At 40.1% G+C, this 17873-nt stretch overlaps 1 protein-coding gene across 1 annotated transcript in view; it reads right to left on the reverse strand.

Moving 5' to 3' along the window:
- Positions 1-17873, reverse strand: part of LOC122806100 (calpain-5-like) — a 177296-nt gene that overhangs the window by 138959 nt on the left and 20464 nt on the right. Inside the window, exon 3 of the mRNA XM_044076338.1 lies at positions 8759-8967. Coding sequence (XP_043932273.1) covers positions 8759-8967 — 209 coding nt within the window. The remainder of the gene's footprint in view (positions 1-8758; positions 8968-17873) is intronic.

Genomic DNA, 17873 nt, shown 5'->3' on the forward strand with positions numbered 1-17873 from the left:
CGCCTTCATTCTTACGTTCCACCCACTAACCCGCTTCCTTTAAAGTCTTGAGGGCAGGGAAGTTCCAATAAGTCCTAGTGATATTTTGTCCTTGTCTATGGTATTCTTATTTCAATGCCTATAGTCTTTAGTTATCAGTATGACTGAGCAAACAAGATCTGAGGGAAGCATTATTGCATCATGGGATAGAGAGTAGGCCACAAGCTGTTTGAAGACCTCGAGCTTTAGCATTTGGCCAAGTCATAGCCGAGGATCAGCTCCGAACCCATCAGTGAGAATGAAGGCGAGATGAACAACTCACACGAAACATTATGGTAAGTACATAATTTCTTATTTTCTGTTGGTAACATGGCATTATAGAGAGGAGAAGAAACATCTGTACAAAAGATCAGCCTGCCAAACATTAGATTATGAATGTAACAGAAAAGCTGGAAATGCACATTAAAAAAACTGTCATGTATAATGGGTGAGAATAATAGCTTTTTATCATGTTGTCTGTGCAGTTCATATTATCCTGGATCATGAATGGCCTTACAGGTAAATACAGAAAGGAAAGGGTATTGAATTATTTTAAGAAATGCAGAGTCCAAACAGTAATGCTGAAGGCCACATCTGGAAAGAAATTAAAAAGTGAATTTGAAAAAGATGGGATTTCCAAATGGATATTCTGCAGAGTATCAGGGACAGGGGAATAAGGGAGTAATTATACTAATTGCTAGAGAGGCTGCATTAGTGATATATAAGGACAAAATGGTAGATTTGTGGTAATAAGGGGCTATTGATAAGCGAGGAGGATTAGAGTGGCATGTATTTATATTCCACCAAAAACTGCTATTATGCACCTTGAGAAAATATGGGAGAAATAATCAATGTTCAGCTGGGAATATTGTTTATAGGTGGGGACTGGAATTTGATTTGCAATAGTGAGGGTGTTTCAGGGGGAACTAGAAGAGGCAATATAACAAAATAAGGTAGAGTTCTGAAGAAAAATATAAAAACATATTTGGTACGGAAGATGTGAATTCAGTAGTAGAAATGTGGACAGAATTTATATATTCCCCTAGGTACAATAACTGGGCTAGTCTAGACAGAAATTATATTTCACAAGAATTTGTGCATTTAATTGAAGGCATTGACACACATCCAGTAGCTATTTCTGATCATGCACCAATAAAAACTAAGGTAAAAATGCTAGGTTTCTTTCTTTCTTTCTTTCGGCTTTTCCCAGTTAGGGGTCGCCACAGTGGAACTCCGGTCCACTAATGATTAGCAGTAGATTTTGACGTGCTGGCTTGCCAGGCCTAATGCACAACCTTCAACGAAGGAACGCCCATTCACGCATGTCGCCACACAGAAGACACTCTAACTGAGAATCGAACGGGCAACGTCTAACTGTGAGGCGACAACGCTACCGCAGCACCACCACTGCAGTACTTAAGGTAAAAATGCTAGGTAATGAAGTAAAAATAAGATACCAGCGCTTTTTCCACTTATTTGTTAAAAAGAGAGGAATTTTAAAAATGGGTAGTGGAAATCATTCAAGAGTTATTAGGGAAGATAGAAATATCTTCAGAAGTTATAGTTAGTGACGGGATAAAATGAAAATAGAGTTTAAAAAATAGGGTTGAAATAAAATAGAGACATAGTTAAGTGATAGAAATTACTTAGAGGGGCTGACAAAGGTTAAAGTATTACAGAATAGGGGAATCTCACAGAATAAAAGGAGAAGCAAATGCAGAAATGGTAAAGAGAAATAAGGGAGTATCTGGATAATGTGTCTAGAAAGGCTTCTGTTAAGTAACTATTTTTTAATAATAACCCCGGAGCACAAACAGTAAAGCCTCTCCAAACTTTCAATTAAATGCACATGTTCCTGTCAAATATAATTTCTATCTAGTCTAGACCAGTTATTGTACACTCTTTTGTTATATTCCCCCTTCTAGATTCCCCTGATACATCTTTAGTATTGGAAATCATATTCCAGTCCCCATCTATAAATAATATTCCATGCTGAAAGTTGATTATTTCTCTCAAAATTTTCTTAAGCTCCATAATAGTTTTTGGTGGAATATAAATACATGCCATTATAATCTTCCTCCCTTGCCAGTGGCCCCTTATTACCACAAATCTACTGTTTTTGTCTTTTTCCTCTCATCTAATCACTATTGGAGTTAATCTAGCAATTAGTATAATTACTCCCCTTTCCTCTGTCCCTAATATTCTGCTGAATATCCATTCAGAAACTCCCCTTAGTCAAATTCACATGCACATTTCTGCAGTATTACTATTTTCACTCCTAATTTCTTGATATAATTCAATTCTCATCCCTTTTTATCTATACCTGTAAGGTTATTCACATTCCAGGATAATATGGACAGCACAGCAGCTTTGTTATATAGATATGGATAGTAAGATACAAGCAGTTAAAATGTTTTCAGTTCCATTAGTCTTATACACAGGTCAGGCATATTTTTTATCAACCAGAGAAGTTGCGGATAGCAATTAATAAAGAGCTGAAGGACTTTATCTGGGAGGTGAAGACGGCAAGAGTCAAGTGGGATAAGCTGATTGCAGAACAGGGCTGATTGGGATTACCTGATTTGAAGGGGTATTTCAGAGCTGCAGAGGTAAAGCTCCTATATATAGCACAAGCATAAAACTATAATGGGAGTGTGGCGAGTTGGTGGACTTTAAGTATTTCCTGTGGGATGCAATGTCAGAGATGCTGGGTGAGCAGATTGGGGTGATGAGGGAGATGATTTTTCTGAGCTATGATGCAGAATTGGAATTGCCTAGACATGGTAAGGTCTTGTTGTGTCTAATTATGGTGACTGCCAAAAAAGCGATTACTAGAAAATGAAAATTAAAATCTAAACCATTTATAATAGTAGTAGTGAATACAGTAACAGAGATAAAACAACTGGAACTGAGCTCTTTAGAAAAGGGTAGGAGCAAACTACATAGGAAAAAATAGGAATTGTGGGAACAATACATACAGGGGAGGAATGAGGTTTAAAAAGGCAGGACTTAAATGAGCTATGTAATGTTTGACTGAAAATGATTGGGTAGATTATAAGTGATGTATAATATTTGCAACTAGGAGTGTGCCACTATGGTTTGTGATGTAAAATGCTTGCAACTAGGATTGTGTAGTGTGGTTTGTTTTCATTTATATAAATGTATGATTGCCTATGTTGTAAGTGATGGTTTAATAAAGCTGTTTCTTGTTTTAAAAAAGGGCAGGAATTGAATAATTTATGTAATGTTGCTTATGTTATATGCTATATAGCAATATATGTGAAGTATAATGTTTGCAAACACGAACTTGTTAATACAGTCTGATTACTTTTATATGAGTATAAATTTGCCTGGGTCACAAGTGATAATTTAATCAAGGTGTTAAAAAATATGAACAGCACAGCCAGCATGATAAAAAGCTATTCTTCCCACCTATTATACATGACATTTTTTTGAATGAGTATGTCCAGCTTTTGTTTTACTTGCATATACTAATGTTTGACAGGCTGATCTTTTGTAGATATATTTCATCTCATGTCCATTTGAACTGATGTCACATTTTCAAGACTTTTTGTTTTAATGAAAACCCTCAAGAAAAAAACTAAATAGCAAACACCCTATCCGCTATTAACATGGAACAAACACACAAAATTATGGGCATCTTCAAAACATGAAGTTTAATCCTCCAGAGGAGAACAATTATCCCAAAATGACAGGTGCACCTGCAGGTATTACCTAACCTAAAATTAAGGTTACTCATGATAAAGCAAATACTACAGTCAGTGTTCTCACTAACACTGCTTGCTGTCTGTTCTTTTCTTATCTCTTTTCCCCTCCTAGATATGAAAATCAACTTGTATGCTTTCAGAAAACATTAACTTTTGGGCCTAATAAAAGGTTCCCTATTAGAAGACTGAAGACGCATTCTTTCGACTGCATCTTGGTCGAACTCAAAAGCCTGAAATGGCAAAATATCGAAGTGGCTTTTAAGTGAATTCTTTCCTTGGGAAAGAATTTGCTTGGCCTCTTCATTACTTTGCCATTTTCAGCACTGTAGTGCGGTCTTGGAGTTGGTATATTTAAGTAGGGGGGTGGGGGGCAAAGCCCCCCACTTAATATAATGTTTAAAGTGTTTTATTTATTTATTTTTTTGTTGGAAAAAAATCACTGTTCTGACTGTTCACTTACATAGGGTCGATTAATCATTGTTCGCTTTTTTAAGCATTTGGTGATCTAATATGGACCCTAATAAAAAAGTCACTGGCTAGCTTTAAATAAAACTGAATTGTACATTGTTCTATTAACTGCATTAATGTATTAAGGCTGCTAGGGAGGTTACTACCTCTTATTCACTTCCCATAATTTCAAACGTATTTTTTTTCATGGAACTGCTTGCCATTGTACCTTTAAATTTTGCATTTCCCTCAGCAAGAACACTCAGAATTCTCGAGATTAACTGCTTGCATCTGAAGATAGCTTGTATCCATGTAAATGTATCCAACAATGAGTCATTGTAAATTTCAATTGGAAAATAATGCACAGCTGCCCTCACTTGCAGACATATTGACTCCACTGAATATTTGCAGTGGAAAACAAACACGCTAATAACTATACAGTTGTAAGAAGCTTAGCATTTTCATGGCTTTCATCATTTTGTTTTATTTTTAAAATCTACATGCTTTACAAAACCATCTATTTACATCTTAAGCCAAAAGTAGTAATATAGACATTCAACCTTGTAAAATAGAGACATATCCTAACTCTACGTGTAATATATCTTCAGTCCTGCCTCATTTTCATTCCCTGTCCTTTGCCACTTTAACTGCCCAATCACGCATTCTAATAGCTCAGCCAATTTCATACTCCATCCCATCCCTACAAGTCTCATAAAAATGTACACTATACACAATTGTTTTCCTGTATATAACATGCAGTTTCTATCATGAAATGTTTTGTACAAATACTAATAAGAACAAAAAATTGTTTTACTTAAAGTTACTTCCCTCCTTTAGTGTCCTTCTAAACATTAATGTTATGAAGTGGGATATATGCTTTACAGTCCACCAACAAGTTTAACAAAGTCAAAAGTCCAGTATTATACAGCCACTTTTTCTTGCAAAACCATATTTCACAAATGTGATAAGATGATTTATAGTCTTTCATTTATTCTCTATTTTCAGAGTTGTTGGTCTTCTTCATGTTCATCTCTATCTCCCAACACCAGACTCTGATTCAAGTCCAAGGTACTGCTGAGTCTTCTAGTCAACTCCTGTGATTTTCTTTGTCTGTCAACCATTTTCTTTTGGAACATTGAAAAGAGTTTCACTGGCAAAGTCTCTCTATGAATCTTACTGTCAGAAGAATGAGAAGCGGAGTCCTCTTCTGCTTTCTGATTCATTTTTTTTGTTGATTAATTTTTTTTTTCCTCTTTAGCCTGATCTGCATCAAATAATGACTTTGATCCTTAAGGAAATACTTTAAGAAAACAGATGTTTACAACAGCCTGAATCTCACACCCGCCTCTCAACATTCCCTGATTGCTGTGATAAATTTCCTTCTCTTTTGTCTGCTGTACACTGAATAATCATTTTTTCAAACACTCTGATGTCTCCATTTGTAATACTTTGCCCTTCTGCCACAATTTTTCCAGGATTGACTTCTTCTGTTGGTATGATTAAATCTTTACTAATATAAGTCTTGGCTGCTTTTGGATGGCCAGGTTTGAAGCATATGCAACAGTTATCCCACTCCACAAAGGGGGGGCCACAACAGACCCCAGGAACTACCACCCCATTAGCCTGACGAGCCTCGTCTGCAAGGCCATGGAACGTATCATCATGGAACTCATAAACAAAGACATTGGAAATCTCCAAACCCTGGACCCCACACAGTTTGGGTTTGTAAAAGGCAGATCATATCTCCTAAACCTGATAGACTTCTTTGGAGTAGTCACCAAAGCCATAGATGAGGGTAAGGTGGTTCACACAGCCTATCTAGATCTCGCCAAGGCATTCAACACCATCCCCCTCTTTGGCATTATAGATAAACTCACTAAACTAGGTATAAATCCCTATGTCACAAGATGGGTTTCCAACTGGCTTACTGAAAGAACCCACACTGTGAAAGTAGCAGACTCCAAATCAGACTTCAGACCAGTGACAAGTGGAATACCACAGGGTTCAGTCCTGGGTCCTCTCCTGTTTGGTATCTACTTCTCTGAAGTACAGGCTAACACAGAAGGTCTTTGGCTAACTAAATTCACAGATGACTGCAAACTAGGAGTCATAATTGAAACTCCTAACGATGTGGACAGCCTACAAAAGGGCCTCACTGAGACAGATGCCTGGTGTCAAAGACATGGTCTCAAGCTCAATGCCAAAAAGTGCATTGTCATCCCCTTTGGTAAAAATTCTGTACCCATGAACTACCACATAGGCGGTAGTCTACTTAACACCGAAAGTGTGATAAGAGACCTTGGGACACAGGTGGACAGTAGTCTATCCTTTGATAATCACATCGCCAAAGTGGTCAGGAAATCCTTCTACATGGCACACCTCATCACAAAAGGTTTCTCATCCAGAAAAAAAGAGGTCATTGTTCCCCTCTACTCATCACTCATTAGACCCATTATAGAGTACAATGCCCCTTTTGATATGTACCTCACAGACATCTACAACAACTGGAAAGGCCGCAAAAATACCTCACAAAGAGGATTACTGGCCTCAAACAGATGCCTTACAAAGACCGTCTCAAAAAACTCCAGCTTTACTCCATTGCATATCGCATACTCAGAGGCGATCTCTGCCTAACATACAAAGCTATGTCAAACCCAGAGCTGTTGGACATGCTGCACTTAAAGAAATACAATCCCTCTGAGCTACATGCTCTAAGGACATAAATCTTGTCCCCACAATAAACAGAATATGCTGGAGGGATAGATTCCTGTCCCAGAGACTTCCCATACTCTGGAACAGACTACCTATCTATGTCAAACAGAGCTCCTCATTAGCACTCTTCAAGAAAAATCTTGATGATTGGATGGATAATAGAAAATTCACCCCAGGGATCACTTCTGTGGTTCTGCTTGAAAGGGGCAACGGAAAATAATTTTCATGGGTGGCGAAAGCCAGGGTACATTTTTGGCTAGGCTTGCATAGGCCCTAGGGCCAATAGCCTAGTACCTACCTATGAACATTTGATGTGCCCATTCAGTTAACAAATACTGCTGTATAACACCAGTCCAGTTGCTTATTTGTGCTTTCATAAAATTAATACAGTCGGCTCCTTACAGTTTCTCTGGTACAGAGGAAAATATCAGGTTTTCTCTGCCTGTTCTTTCTTCTATTTCTGATTTTTTCGCAGTTTTGTTTCAGTTCATCTGAATGGCTAGTTAGAGCTTCTTCTATTTTTTGCATCCTTTTATTGTTTGAATTGATATATTCTTTCAATGTTTAATTTATTTTAATCAACTCTGAGAAGATCTGATTTATCTTTTTCCTCTAAATTACTGGAAGCCATCTCTTGAACCAAAGCTGAAGCTTGAACTGCTTTATGCATTTAGCTGTGGCTACTGCAGCAGTGATTAATATGAAGAGCATAGTACAATTGTGTAAGTAAATTTACCTTCACTCCTCCACCCCTTTTTATGTATTGTTAATTACCAGGGTGTGTACATTTATTTTTTGCTGTTTGTAGGATTGCACTTTCAGGGCTCAGGCTCCCTTTGTCTGTTGGCATGAAAGCTCTGAAGGGCTTGACACACAAATCTGTTTTTTTTTAGTTAGCTTGAGTTGACTGAAGGTTTAGGCCCATGAAAGGTACCCTGAAGGTATGGAAGCTGGCCAGCTGTTCTACCCTATGCAGTATATCGCCTGCATACTAATGGCACTGCAGCAGTGATCATCTGAGCATTTACTATTATGGTGAATTTACATATGCAACTGTACTTTATTGTACCCTTTCACTGTAATACAGTTTATTTTCTGTTTATTTCCCAAAATTAGTCTGTGCTGAGGTAATGACCTGCTAGAATGCATGATGTAAAGGAGGTGGTAGATGAAAAAAAGGAAAAATATTTTCCTGAAAGAAACACCTAAGGGAGATGATAAAATAACCGATCTGGACAATGATATCTCTGGGTGAATCACTTCAGTAAAAAGTATGAATACAGAATGGCATACAGTATAATAAATCATCATTCAAACTAACTTCAAGAGTTTCAAATCAAGAAACAGCAATATGCAGTGGAACTTTTACCTGAAGAAAATGCAATGTTTCAGTTATTACAGGACTGTAGCATGTAACAAGAGGATAACTAATGTCTGAATGGGTATATCAGAGTATGTAAAGTGCCATATGATTTGCTATGGCTCCTGGATGGATGTGCCAAGGAAATCTGGCTAGTGTGCACCAAATGTTCTGAGGATGGCACATATGGTTAACTGATGTGAACATTTGGATGTGAGCACATCTCCACTATATTCAGGATGCATTTTAGGGATGCTGTCATTGTTCGGGGGGGGGGGGGTTGGAAGAGGCTGTCATGCAGGACTGTTACAGCTACAATGCGAACAGTATATGGTGCAGATTTCTGTAAAAATCACTTGGATCAAGCAAACTGTTCATGGCTGAAGAATGAGATGAAAGCATGCAATATAATGTGTAATGAACTTAGTTTTGAGACAGAAAGACACTCAGACTGAAAGTTTTACAAAATTAATGTATTTATCAAGGTTCTTACTTGGCATATGCTTTTTCAAGCAGTGCACACCAGAATTCGTTGACATTGCTTGACTGGCAGTATATCAGTTGGCTGTTCACTGTAGGCAGTCGATCATCGATGCACACATCAATCCATCTGTCAAACTTCCAGAAACGGAAATGGAAAATCCCTGCATATTGTTCAGGATTTTTATGGTTCCACTCCTGCTTAGAGTAATCTAATATAACCTGAATTTAGGGAAAAATATTAATTAAAAAGGGTAAATGGCTTCCTTAATATTAGTTTTGCAAATAAAAACACAGATTGGAGTCTGAGATGTAGATTTCTTAGACACCAGATTTTCCTTCAGCACCCTGTATTACTTTGACTTTGAAGGGCAATTTATTTCACAAGAGCTTATTTCTCAGTTACTTTTTCCTCTTGTACACACTTGAGCTGTAATGTTACCTGAAATCCCACAAATGCAACAGAACAATGGCTGAAGTTCTAGTCAGCAAGGTAACTACACGTACTTACCTTAATAAAACTTCTAATAGCTTTAGATTCAATGTCATATTTTCCATCTGACTTAGCAGATGACTTAGAACTGACTTTGTCACCTTTTTTCAAGCTCCTGAATCCAGGGCTCAGGCTCTTCCCCTACCCTTAATTCCGTTTTGTTCCAAGATTACCTTAAATCTTGTTTGCAGTCTGTTTGGTCAAGACGTGATTGTGAAAGCTCAGTGCTCAATTATTTGGATAAGTATATTCTTCCTTCCTTTATCAGTTGCTTGTTTCTTCTGTTAGGTTTTTCCCTTTGTTTAATGTAGTTAAGTTGATATTTTTCTATTAAACCTTGTAACTTTTTCTCTCTTCCTGCCTTTCTCCCCTTCAAATAAAAGTCAAACAAGTATAATAATACTTATATTTTTATTACATTTAGGAAACATTTTGGTCTCTCGGGTATTATTAGTCACCGTCTTGCCTTATTGTAGCTGGCTAATTGTTTTTTTGCTGTTGTTGTTAATGGATTTTATCATTAGAGTATGGCTAACGAGGCCTCTGATTTTAAAAAATGTAGTGCCTGCAGGCACAAAATGACCCCAGAGGACCCTTACATTCTGTCTGTTTAGTATCTGGACCACTTAGATGTTGAATGCAATTCCTGCACCTCCTTAGGGGCTAAGGCTCAAGATTGTCCTCAAGGGTCTTCTCCCTGTCCAAGCTACAGATCCAACCATTTCTGTGTCTAATTCTGCATTTCCTACTACAAAAAGTCAGATAAGTCAAGAAGAAAAAGAAAAGGAGGAAAGAAGAAGTAAAGAGAAAAAGGGGAAAAAGAAAAGCAAAATGAAAAATCCCAAAAGAGATCTCTGAATCTGTTAGGGCTGCCACGGAAGACCCAGAGACTTTCAGAACCTTCCACAGGGGAACAGTCAAGGATCCGTTCATCATCTCCACCTTGCCATTTCTCTACAGAGCCAGCCACTCCATTGCTCCCTTCTCCCATACTACAGGATAGACCCAGTATCGAGGGTTTTGAGGTTCCTTTACCAAGAAGTCATTTCAGCACTTCTGAATAATTGCCTGACTGCTGCGCTTAGGAGGTAGTCAGGAGACACTTGTCCCTGCACCCTCATGGCTGGCTAGCCATCACACAAGATTTGTAGGTGCACAAGATAATCAGTAGAGGATATGGTATTCCCCTTGTTTCTCTCCAAAAAAGAGAATAGAATCCCTGACATTCCACCCAGTCTGAGGGAACTGGAAGCAGCACAGGTAGCAAAAGTGATAGAAAAACAAGCCATCCAGGCCACACCACCAGACTACTGAGGATCTGGAGTCTATCTGAGGTTATTTTTGGTTCTGAATAAGACTAGGGACCTCAGGCCCATTCAGGACTTAAACCACCTCAACCAATTTGTAAAACAGACAAAGTTCCTGATGGTGACAGTTTAGTCCAGTTTACCTGTTCTGAGGAAGGATGACTGGATGCGCTCGAGAGATCTCCAGGACACCTACTACCATATCAAGATACAGAGGCAGTCCAGGAGATATCTCCATTTCCATCTGGATCAATTTTTTAGCATATCACTATAACCAACTTAGCTGCTTTCAAAAACGAATGCAATCAGTTTAAACAATTGTTCCTAGTGAAGTGGATTGTAAAACAAGTTTACTTCCAACAGACTATTATTAGCCTCTTAATAATTATTTTGATATTGCAGCATTTTCATAGCCATGAATGGCTTACGAAATGAGTTTGCTGTCTGAGTTTTGATTGGCGAATTTTCACATTTTAAGGATGTGATTGGCTGACATAGGCTTAGCCTTTTAGTTGTTTTTTATGTTTATGAATTAAGCAAACAATGAGATTGTCTTCTGTGAATATGATTGTTAGTTTTTCCTTTTGAAGTAGATGATTGCTTGGTAATATTTAACCTATCTTGTCAACTAGTAACAGTGAAATGGAATTGTTTAATCTAATTGTATTTTTTTTAATTACTGGATGGCCTTAGAGATGTGTGCTTAAGTGTTTTTTGATTGGCTTGCATATAAAGATGTTTTGATTGGTCTAAATGAAATGAATGTGCAAACCTGTTATTTGACAAAATGATTAGCTATTTCTGTCTTCAATGAAGACTGTTGATTCCAATGATTGGCTATGTTTTATTCATAAGGAAGATGATTGGTCTAAACAAATTAGGATCTGAAGAAGGCTATGGCCAACAGCACTAATCCTTTCTTGCTACTCATTTCTTGTTTTAAGTGTTTTGTACCATTTTATCATTAAAGGTTGAAGTTTGTTTACAAGATACCCATGGTGGCAAGTCATTTTATCTCCTTAAGTTATTATTAGTACATAACTTAAAAAACTGATGTTGTCTTTCTCGTTCTGATTCACGTATGGGTCAGAGTCCACAGCTACATTATCTCCTGGGTGGCCTGAAGGAAGGAATATGCTGGGGCACTGCCAAGCCAAAGGAAGCCCTGCTTCTGGATACAGTGTCCAGTTTGTTTGTTTGTTTGTGTCTTTTGGCTTTTCCCGGTTAGGGGTCGCCACAGCGGAACTCCGGTCTGCTAATGATTGGCAGTAGGTTTTTTTTACGTGCTGGCTTGCCGGGCCTAATGCACAACCTTCAATGGAGGAATGCCCATTCACGCATGTCGCCACACAGAAGACGCTCTAACTGAGAATTGAACGGGCAACGTCTAACTGTGAGGCGACAATGCTACCGCAGCACCAACACCGCAGTCCATACAGTGTCCAATTTGTAATGAGTCAAAATCTCATATATTTGTGACTCAAGTGGCTGTTGCACAGATATCATCAAATGAAACTCTAGAAGAAAAGGCAGAAGATGTGTCTACAGATCTAGTTAAATGGGTTTTAGGTGGGGCAGCTAGCTTCAAATTGTTTTTGTCTTATATTAGAGAAATGCAACTTGTAATCCACTTTGTGAGAGTTACTTTTGTTACTGCATGCCCCAATGATTAGGTAAAAAGGACAGAAAAAGCTGATCTGATTTCCTGAACTGTCTAGTCCTGTAAACATAGAAATGCAATTGTCTATGGACGTCTAGTAAATGCAACATGTACTCCCCTTTATTGGAGAAATTGGGGAAGAAAACTGGTAACTGTATGGTCTGATTAATGTTGGACTCAGTAGCCACTTTAGGCATAAAAGATGGATTAGTATGTAGGGAAACACTATCTTTGTGGAAAAAAATTTAAGTAGGTTTAGAAGAGAGTGTCTGTAATTCTGAAATTCTTCTCACTGAGGTAATATAGCAATTAGAAAGACAGTTTTTCAGGTTAAGAATTTTATGTCACAATCACTAGCTGGTTCAAAATGTTTTTGAGTCAGACCTTGCAGAATTAGGCAGAGATCCCAAGGAGGAGTGGGGTCTTTAACAGAAGATCTAAGAAGGAAGGCCGTCTTCATGAAAGCTCTACATAACTTCAAAGAGGCTACAGATCCTGAAGATAGCCCAGAATGGAAATTGGATATGGCTGCCAGTTGAAGCTGGATCCTGGCAAAACTGGATCCCTCTTTGAACACGGATGCTAGGAAAGAGAGGATAGTAGGGATAGAAGCTGAAAAAAGGGTCAATGTTCTCTTTAGTGGCCCAAAAGAAACTTACTTTTGTAAACATCCTTGGTGGAAGCCTTCCGAGAGGCTAAGACATTATTCTTGACTGGGAAGAAAGCCTGGACCTTTCAACAATCACTGGAATTGAAGAAACTGAGTGGTCAGTATGACAGTGGGCAGATCTTGATGGCGTCCCAGGGATGAATGGGTGAGGTGATTCTGGTTGGGCTCCAGTATCCAAGAAGGATACTTCAGGTGAGGCCAAAGGAAGGGAAACAAAAATCTGATGAGACCAGTAAGGGGCAATGAAGATTACATTGCTCTTCAACTGTTGGGCTTTCTGAAGAAATTTTGGTATCAGCAGTAGAGGAGGGTAAGCATAGAGGAGACCAGAGGGCCAATTGTGAACTAGAGCATCCCTCAGAATCTCCCTAGTGGGGGGGGGGGATCAACGAGAAGTACTTGCTGCACTTGTAGTTGTGAGGAGAAGTGAAAGGGTTGCAGCAAGGATGACCCCAATGGCCAAAAATCTGTTTCACTGCTACCTGCTTGAGGGACCATTCATGGGGCATCAGAATAGACCTACTGAGTATGTCCACCACATTAGATTTCCCTGGTATATGAGTTTCAGTGAGAAAGCAGTGTGAAGAGATCGTCCATTCCCAAACCTTCATGGCCACTCTGCAAAGGGGATAAGAAAGGGTTCCTCTTTGCTTATTGATGTACCAGACTACCGGCACGTTGTCTGTGTGAACTGCAGTAGTGCCCAGAGGAAGAACATCATGAAAGCCTGCAACGAGAGAAGGGCCACTCTCATCTCTAGAACATTGATATGCAGTTTGGTCTCTACTGGAGTGCATGTGCCTTGAACCATCTTCTTCTTGAAATGCCCCACCCACCCTAACTGGGAAGCACCCATGGTCACTGTGGCTGTGGGTGAGGGAAGTGTGAAAGGTCTGAGGACTACGAGGTCAGAATGAATCCACTATTCCAGGTGGATATTGCAAACATTTGTCAGTTTGATAGGAACAGATAGAGACTGGTGAAATAGCTAAAGCCCACTGGAGAACATGCATATGGAATTTTGCCTGAGGAACTAATACTATGGCAGCCACCATAGAACCAAGAGCTTAAAGAATAAGCCTGGCAGTGGGAGAAGGAAGAGGTAGTAAAGTTTGGACTTGGTTCCTCAAGGTGACTATTCGATGCAGAGGCAATGATGCTATTTGGGTAACAACTGAGTTCTGATAAACTCCAAGGATTGGTTGTGACTTGTCCAGATTTATGGTAATACCAAGGAGATCTGAGATCTGGAACAGGTAATCCGTGGCATGGGATAGTTGTTGCTTGGTTGGGCGGTTAGGAGCCAGTCATCTAGATAAGGGAATACCCAAAAACCCAGCAATCTGAGATGAGCTGCAACCACTGCCACACATTTGGTAAACACCCTGGGGTGCAGCTGGCTCCTAGCCTGAAGTGCAGATGACATCTGGAGCACCTGTCAATTTTTATGTGATAGTATGTGTCCTTTAAGTCCACCGAGCACATCCAATTGTCCTTCCTTAACAATGGAAGGATGGATGAACTGAACCATAACCATATAAAACGTTGTTTTCTTGACATACAGGTTAAGTTTGCTGAGGTCCAAAATTGGCCTTAGGTCCCTGGTTTTCTTTGCCATAAAAAGAAATGGGAGTAAGTTTGGTTGGGACCTCTTGGATTACTCTTTTTTGCAGTAACTTATGAATTTCTAAGACTGCTGACTCCCTCTGACTGGGAGAGTGCCTTGCATATTCTTGAGAGTGTAAAGGAAAAAGGGATGTAGAAGCCTCTGGATATAACGCTTTGCACCCAAACATTTCTTGTTAATTGGGCCCAGGCATTTGAGTGCAGAGAAATATGGCTCCCGACTGCCTCCAGGGCAGAGCAGCCAGGCAATGCTTCAGGAGCGCTGATAGGGCTTGTCAGAAAAAGTTTCCTTGAAGACCTAGTTTTGCGGGCCCCCTCTGCCTCAAGGGTGGCATCTCCCATTAAAGTCCCCTCCTTGGCCTCTGGAGGGGACTTATGGAATTAAATTTTCTTGGCCCCTCACTGATTCCTGGAATAGGTCTATTGAGGGACGGAGAATTTGATACCTATGGCAAATAAGGTCTTATCTTCCTTCTCACTGCAGGTCAGGGTGTCTCTAACCAGTGGTCCGAATAAGGAGGACCCATCAAAGAAAGCATTGACAAAAAACACCTTAAAGGTTTCAGTGAAATCACAAAGCCTCATCCAGGCATGTCTGTGCACAGCAATGTGTGAGGTATCCTCCCCGAGTGAGAGATGAGCCTCATAAACAAATTGGCGAGAGAAAAAAGAGTGGCCAGCTTTGGAGAAATCTTTCCAAATTCCTCAGTTGGCATGGTCTCTGCCAGTGAGCCAGACAGCTCCTTGACTAGGTCTCTCTGTAGGTGAGTAAAATGTGACATAGCTAAGTGCTCTCAGTGTGAAAGTGGCTGAAGCATAGATACACTTACCAAACCTGTCCATTGCTTGAGACTCCTTCTTCGGTGGATAGATGTAGAGCTCTGTTCGGATAACTCTCTCTTAGTGGCAGCTGCTACTACAATGGCATCAACTGGGATACCCTAAGACCAAAAGGAACAATCTGAAGGTGGGGAAAGGATCTTATCAGGTCATTTGGGCACAGGGTCTATGGTGTCTGGCTCCTTCCAAGCTTGCCATGCTACCAAATTAATTAGGGGGTATTACGGGGCGGTCACCCAAGATGTAGATGGGCCCACCCTGAAGGCCTCCAGAAATGCAAACTCCTCAGAAGTGAGATCTTGGGATGACCAGGCAACGCTTTGCTTCATAATTTCCAAAATGTCTGCAAAGGAGATGTCCTCTGCTGAAGATTTTGGAGATCCCTCTCCTTTATCGAAGTCCGTATTTTCTGTTAAAGACTCTGTAGGGGAATCTATGTGCCTTCTTTTACACATCCTCTTCTGAGGCACCTTCTTCATGGGATGTTAGGGGAGGTACTGGAAGAAGTGGGGGTCACCTCAGGTGTGAGATGCCAGAGGCTCCTCGAGACAATCTGACCCTGGAGATAAATGGTGGGCCTGGTTCCCAGATCCAAAGAAGGGCAATGGGGCAGAACAGTTGCCAAAGAGATCAGATATCTGTCTGCAGAGAAGGCCTTTTCAGTGATCTGGAAGGCCAATGGACCTGTAGAGCCCCTGCTATCCTCCATCTGGGCCAAAACCCTTAAAGAAGACAGAACAAAGGCCTTGGTTCTACCTCTCCCAGAATGGATTGGACCTGTGCTGTCAAAAGCCAAAGCACCAAGGGGAAGAGATAGCTCTGATAACATTGGAGCAGAGCCTCCACCCCCAGATCTGACCTCGACATCCCAGATCCGGGACCCACTCTGATCAGAAGATCTTGGAAAAGAGGTGGTCAGAGCAACTGTCAGACTGATAGAAATGAAAGTCCTTGACTCCGATACCGATTCTGTTGGGTGGCTAAGGTCCTGAGGCTCCAAAACAGAGGGTTGAATCAGAGAAGGAAAGTTTATATTGATCTGAGTGCTCACGGATCCAATAGGGAACAGAGCTGAGAGATCCCCCTTCTAGATCTGCACCATCTGCACCCTGATAATCTTCCTCAACATCCTGTCCACATCATGTTCTGAAAGACATCTGGAGGATCTGGAGGAAGCTACAGTTGAAGAATGGGATTAATGCAGTCTGAAGAATCTTGGTAGGTACCATGGGGGAGACTGACCGGATCAATGAAACAGGTGACTGGTTCCCAGTTCACAGAGACAAAGAGCCAGGCTCCAAAGTTAGGATGGCAGGTAGTGGGGAGCATATCATCTGATCCAACCTCCTCGGATCCGAGGGTCAAGTAGAATCTGAGGGTAATGAGATAGTTATGGATCCAGATGAAGATGGAACCGAAAGAACCAATAAAGTCTTCAGTGAAGGCCCAGCCAGATCAGAGAGGATGCTGGAGCCAAAACCTGGTCTTAGAGCAGAAGAATCCAAGGACTTCAGAAGTTTAGCAGGCGGTTCCGATAACAGCCTGGGGTGCTTGTGAAGGCACTTCTTAGGTTCTCAAATGGAACTTGACATAGTATGCTCAAAGGGATGAGCCTCTGGAGAAGAAACAGAAGACAGAGGAAGAATCCCCTTTAGAATCAATTTGTTTCCCCTATTGGAAATCACTCTGGGACTGAACCCCTCACAAATGGAACACTTTGACTGCAAGTGAGCTGCACCTAAACAGTATACACATTTGTCATGGGAATCAGAGTTTGGAATTTTGTGACTGCCCTTTGAACATCTCTTAAAGCCAGAAGACTTATCCATAACTGACTAGTAACTAGTCAGAAACAACAAGAAACTACCAGACAAATATAATCACTGTAAAGCTAAACCACTAGAAAAACTCTAACAACTATAATAACTATAAGAGAAAGCCTTAACACTATAACTATAAACTAGATTAACTACAACAGCTGTAAGAAGAGGAAAACCTAAGTAGAAGGAAAGCCCTAACACCAGTGGGAATCTAGTGGGTGGGAGAAATAAGAAAGGCCAGAGGATATATTAAAACAGAAGAGGTTGAAAATTCACACTTTTCATGCAAAAGATTTAAATTAGCTGCTTGAGCACAGGAAAGCACATCGGCAAACGAGATCTGAGGAAGCTGTGCTTAGTACAAGGGATTGTTGGTAGAGGAGGAGCTTCAGCCTGGGAGCTGAAGTCTTTAGGAGGCAGCTGAGTTGGATCCGAGGATCGGATCCAAGATTCATATATGAATTAGAATGAGAACGACTACATCATATTAATAGATTAGGAAATTACATCAAATAAGGGTAAATCCATTTTTGGCTTTCTCAATGGCCAATAAACAAATTTAGATCAACTTGCTCATCTAGAAGCCAAAAAAAAAAAGGGACAGGGGAATGGTGGGTGGGTTTGTGAGGAAAAATGAAAGTAGACAACACATAACGTTATGGTGAGTACATAGCTATTTTATCTGATGTTGTCAATTTTCATTTTATCCTCA

This window comes from Protopterus annectens, chromosome 7.part0 (genome assembly GCF_019279795.1).
Source record: "Protopterus annectens isolate FY-2018-M chromosome 7.part0, PAN1.0, whole genome shotgun sequence".
Taxonomy (NCBI): domain Eukaryota; kingdom Metazoa; phylum Chordata; order Ceratodontiformes; family Protopteridae; genus Protopterus; species Protopterus annectens.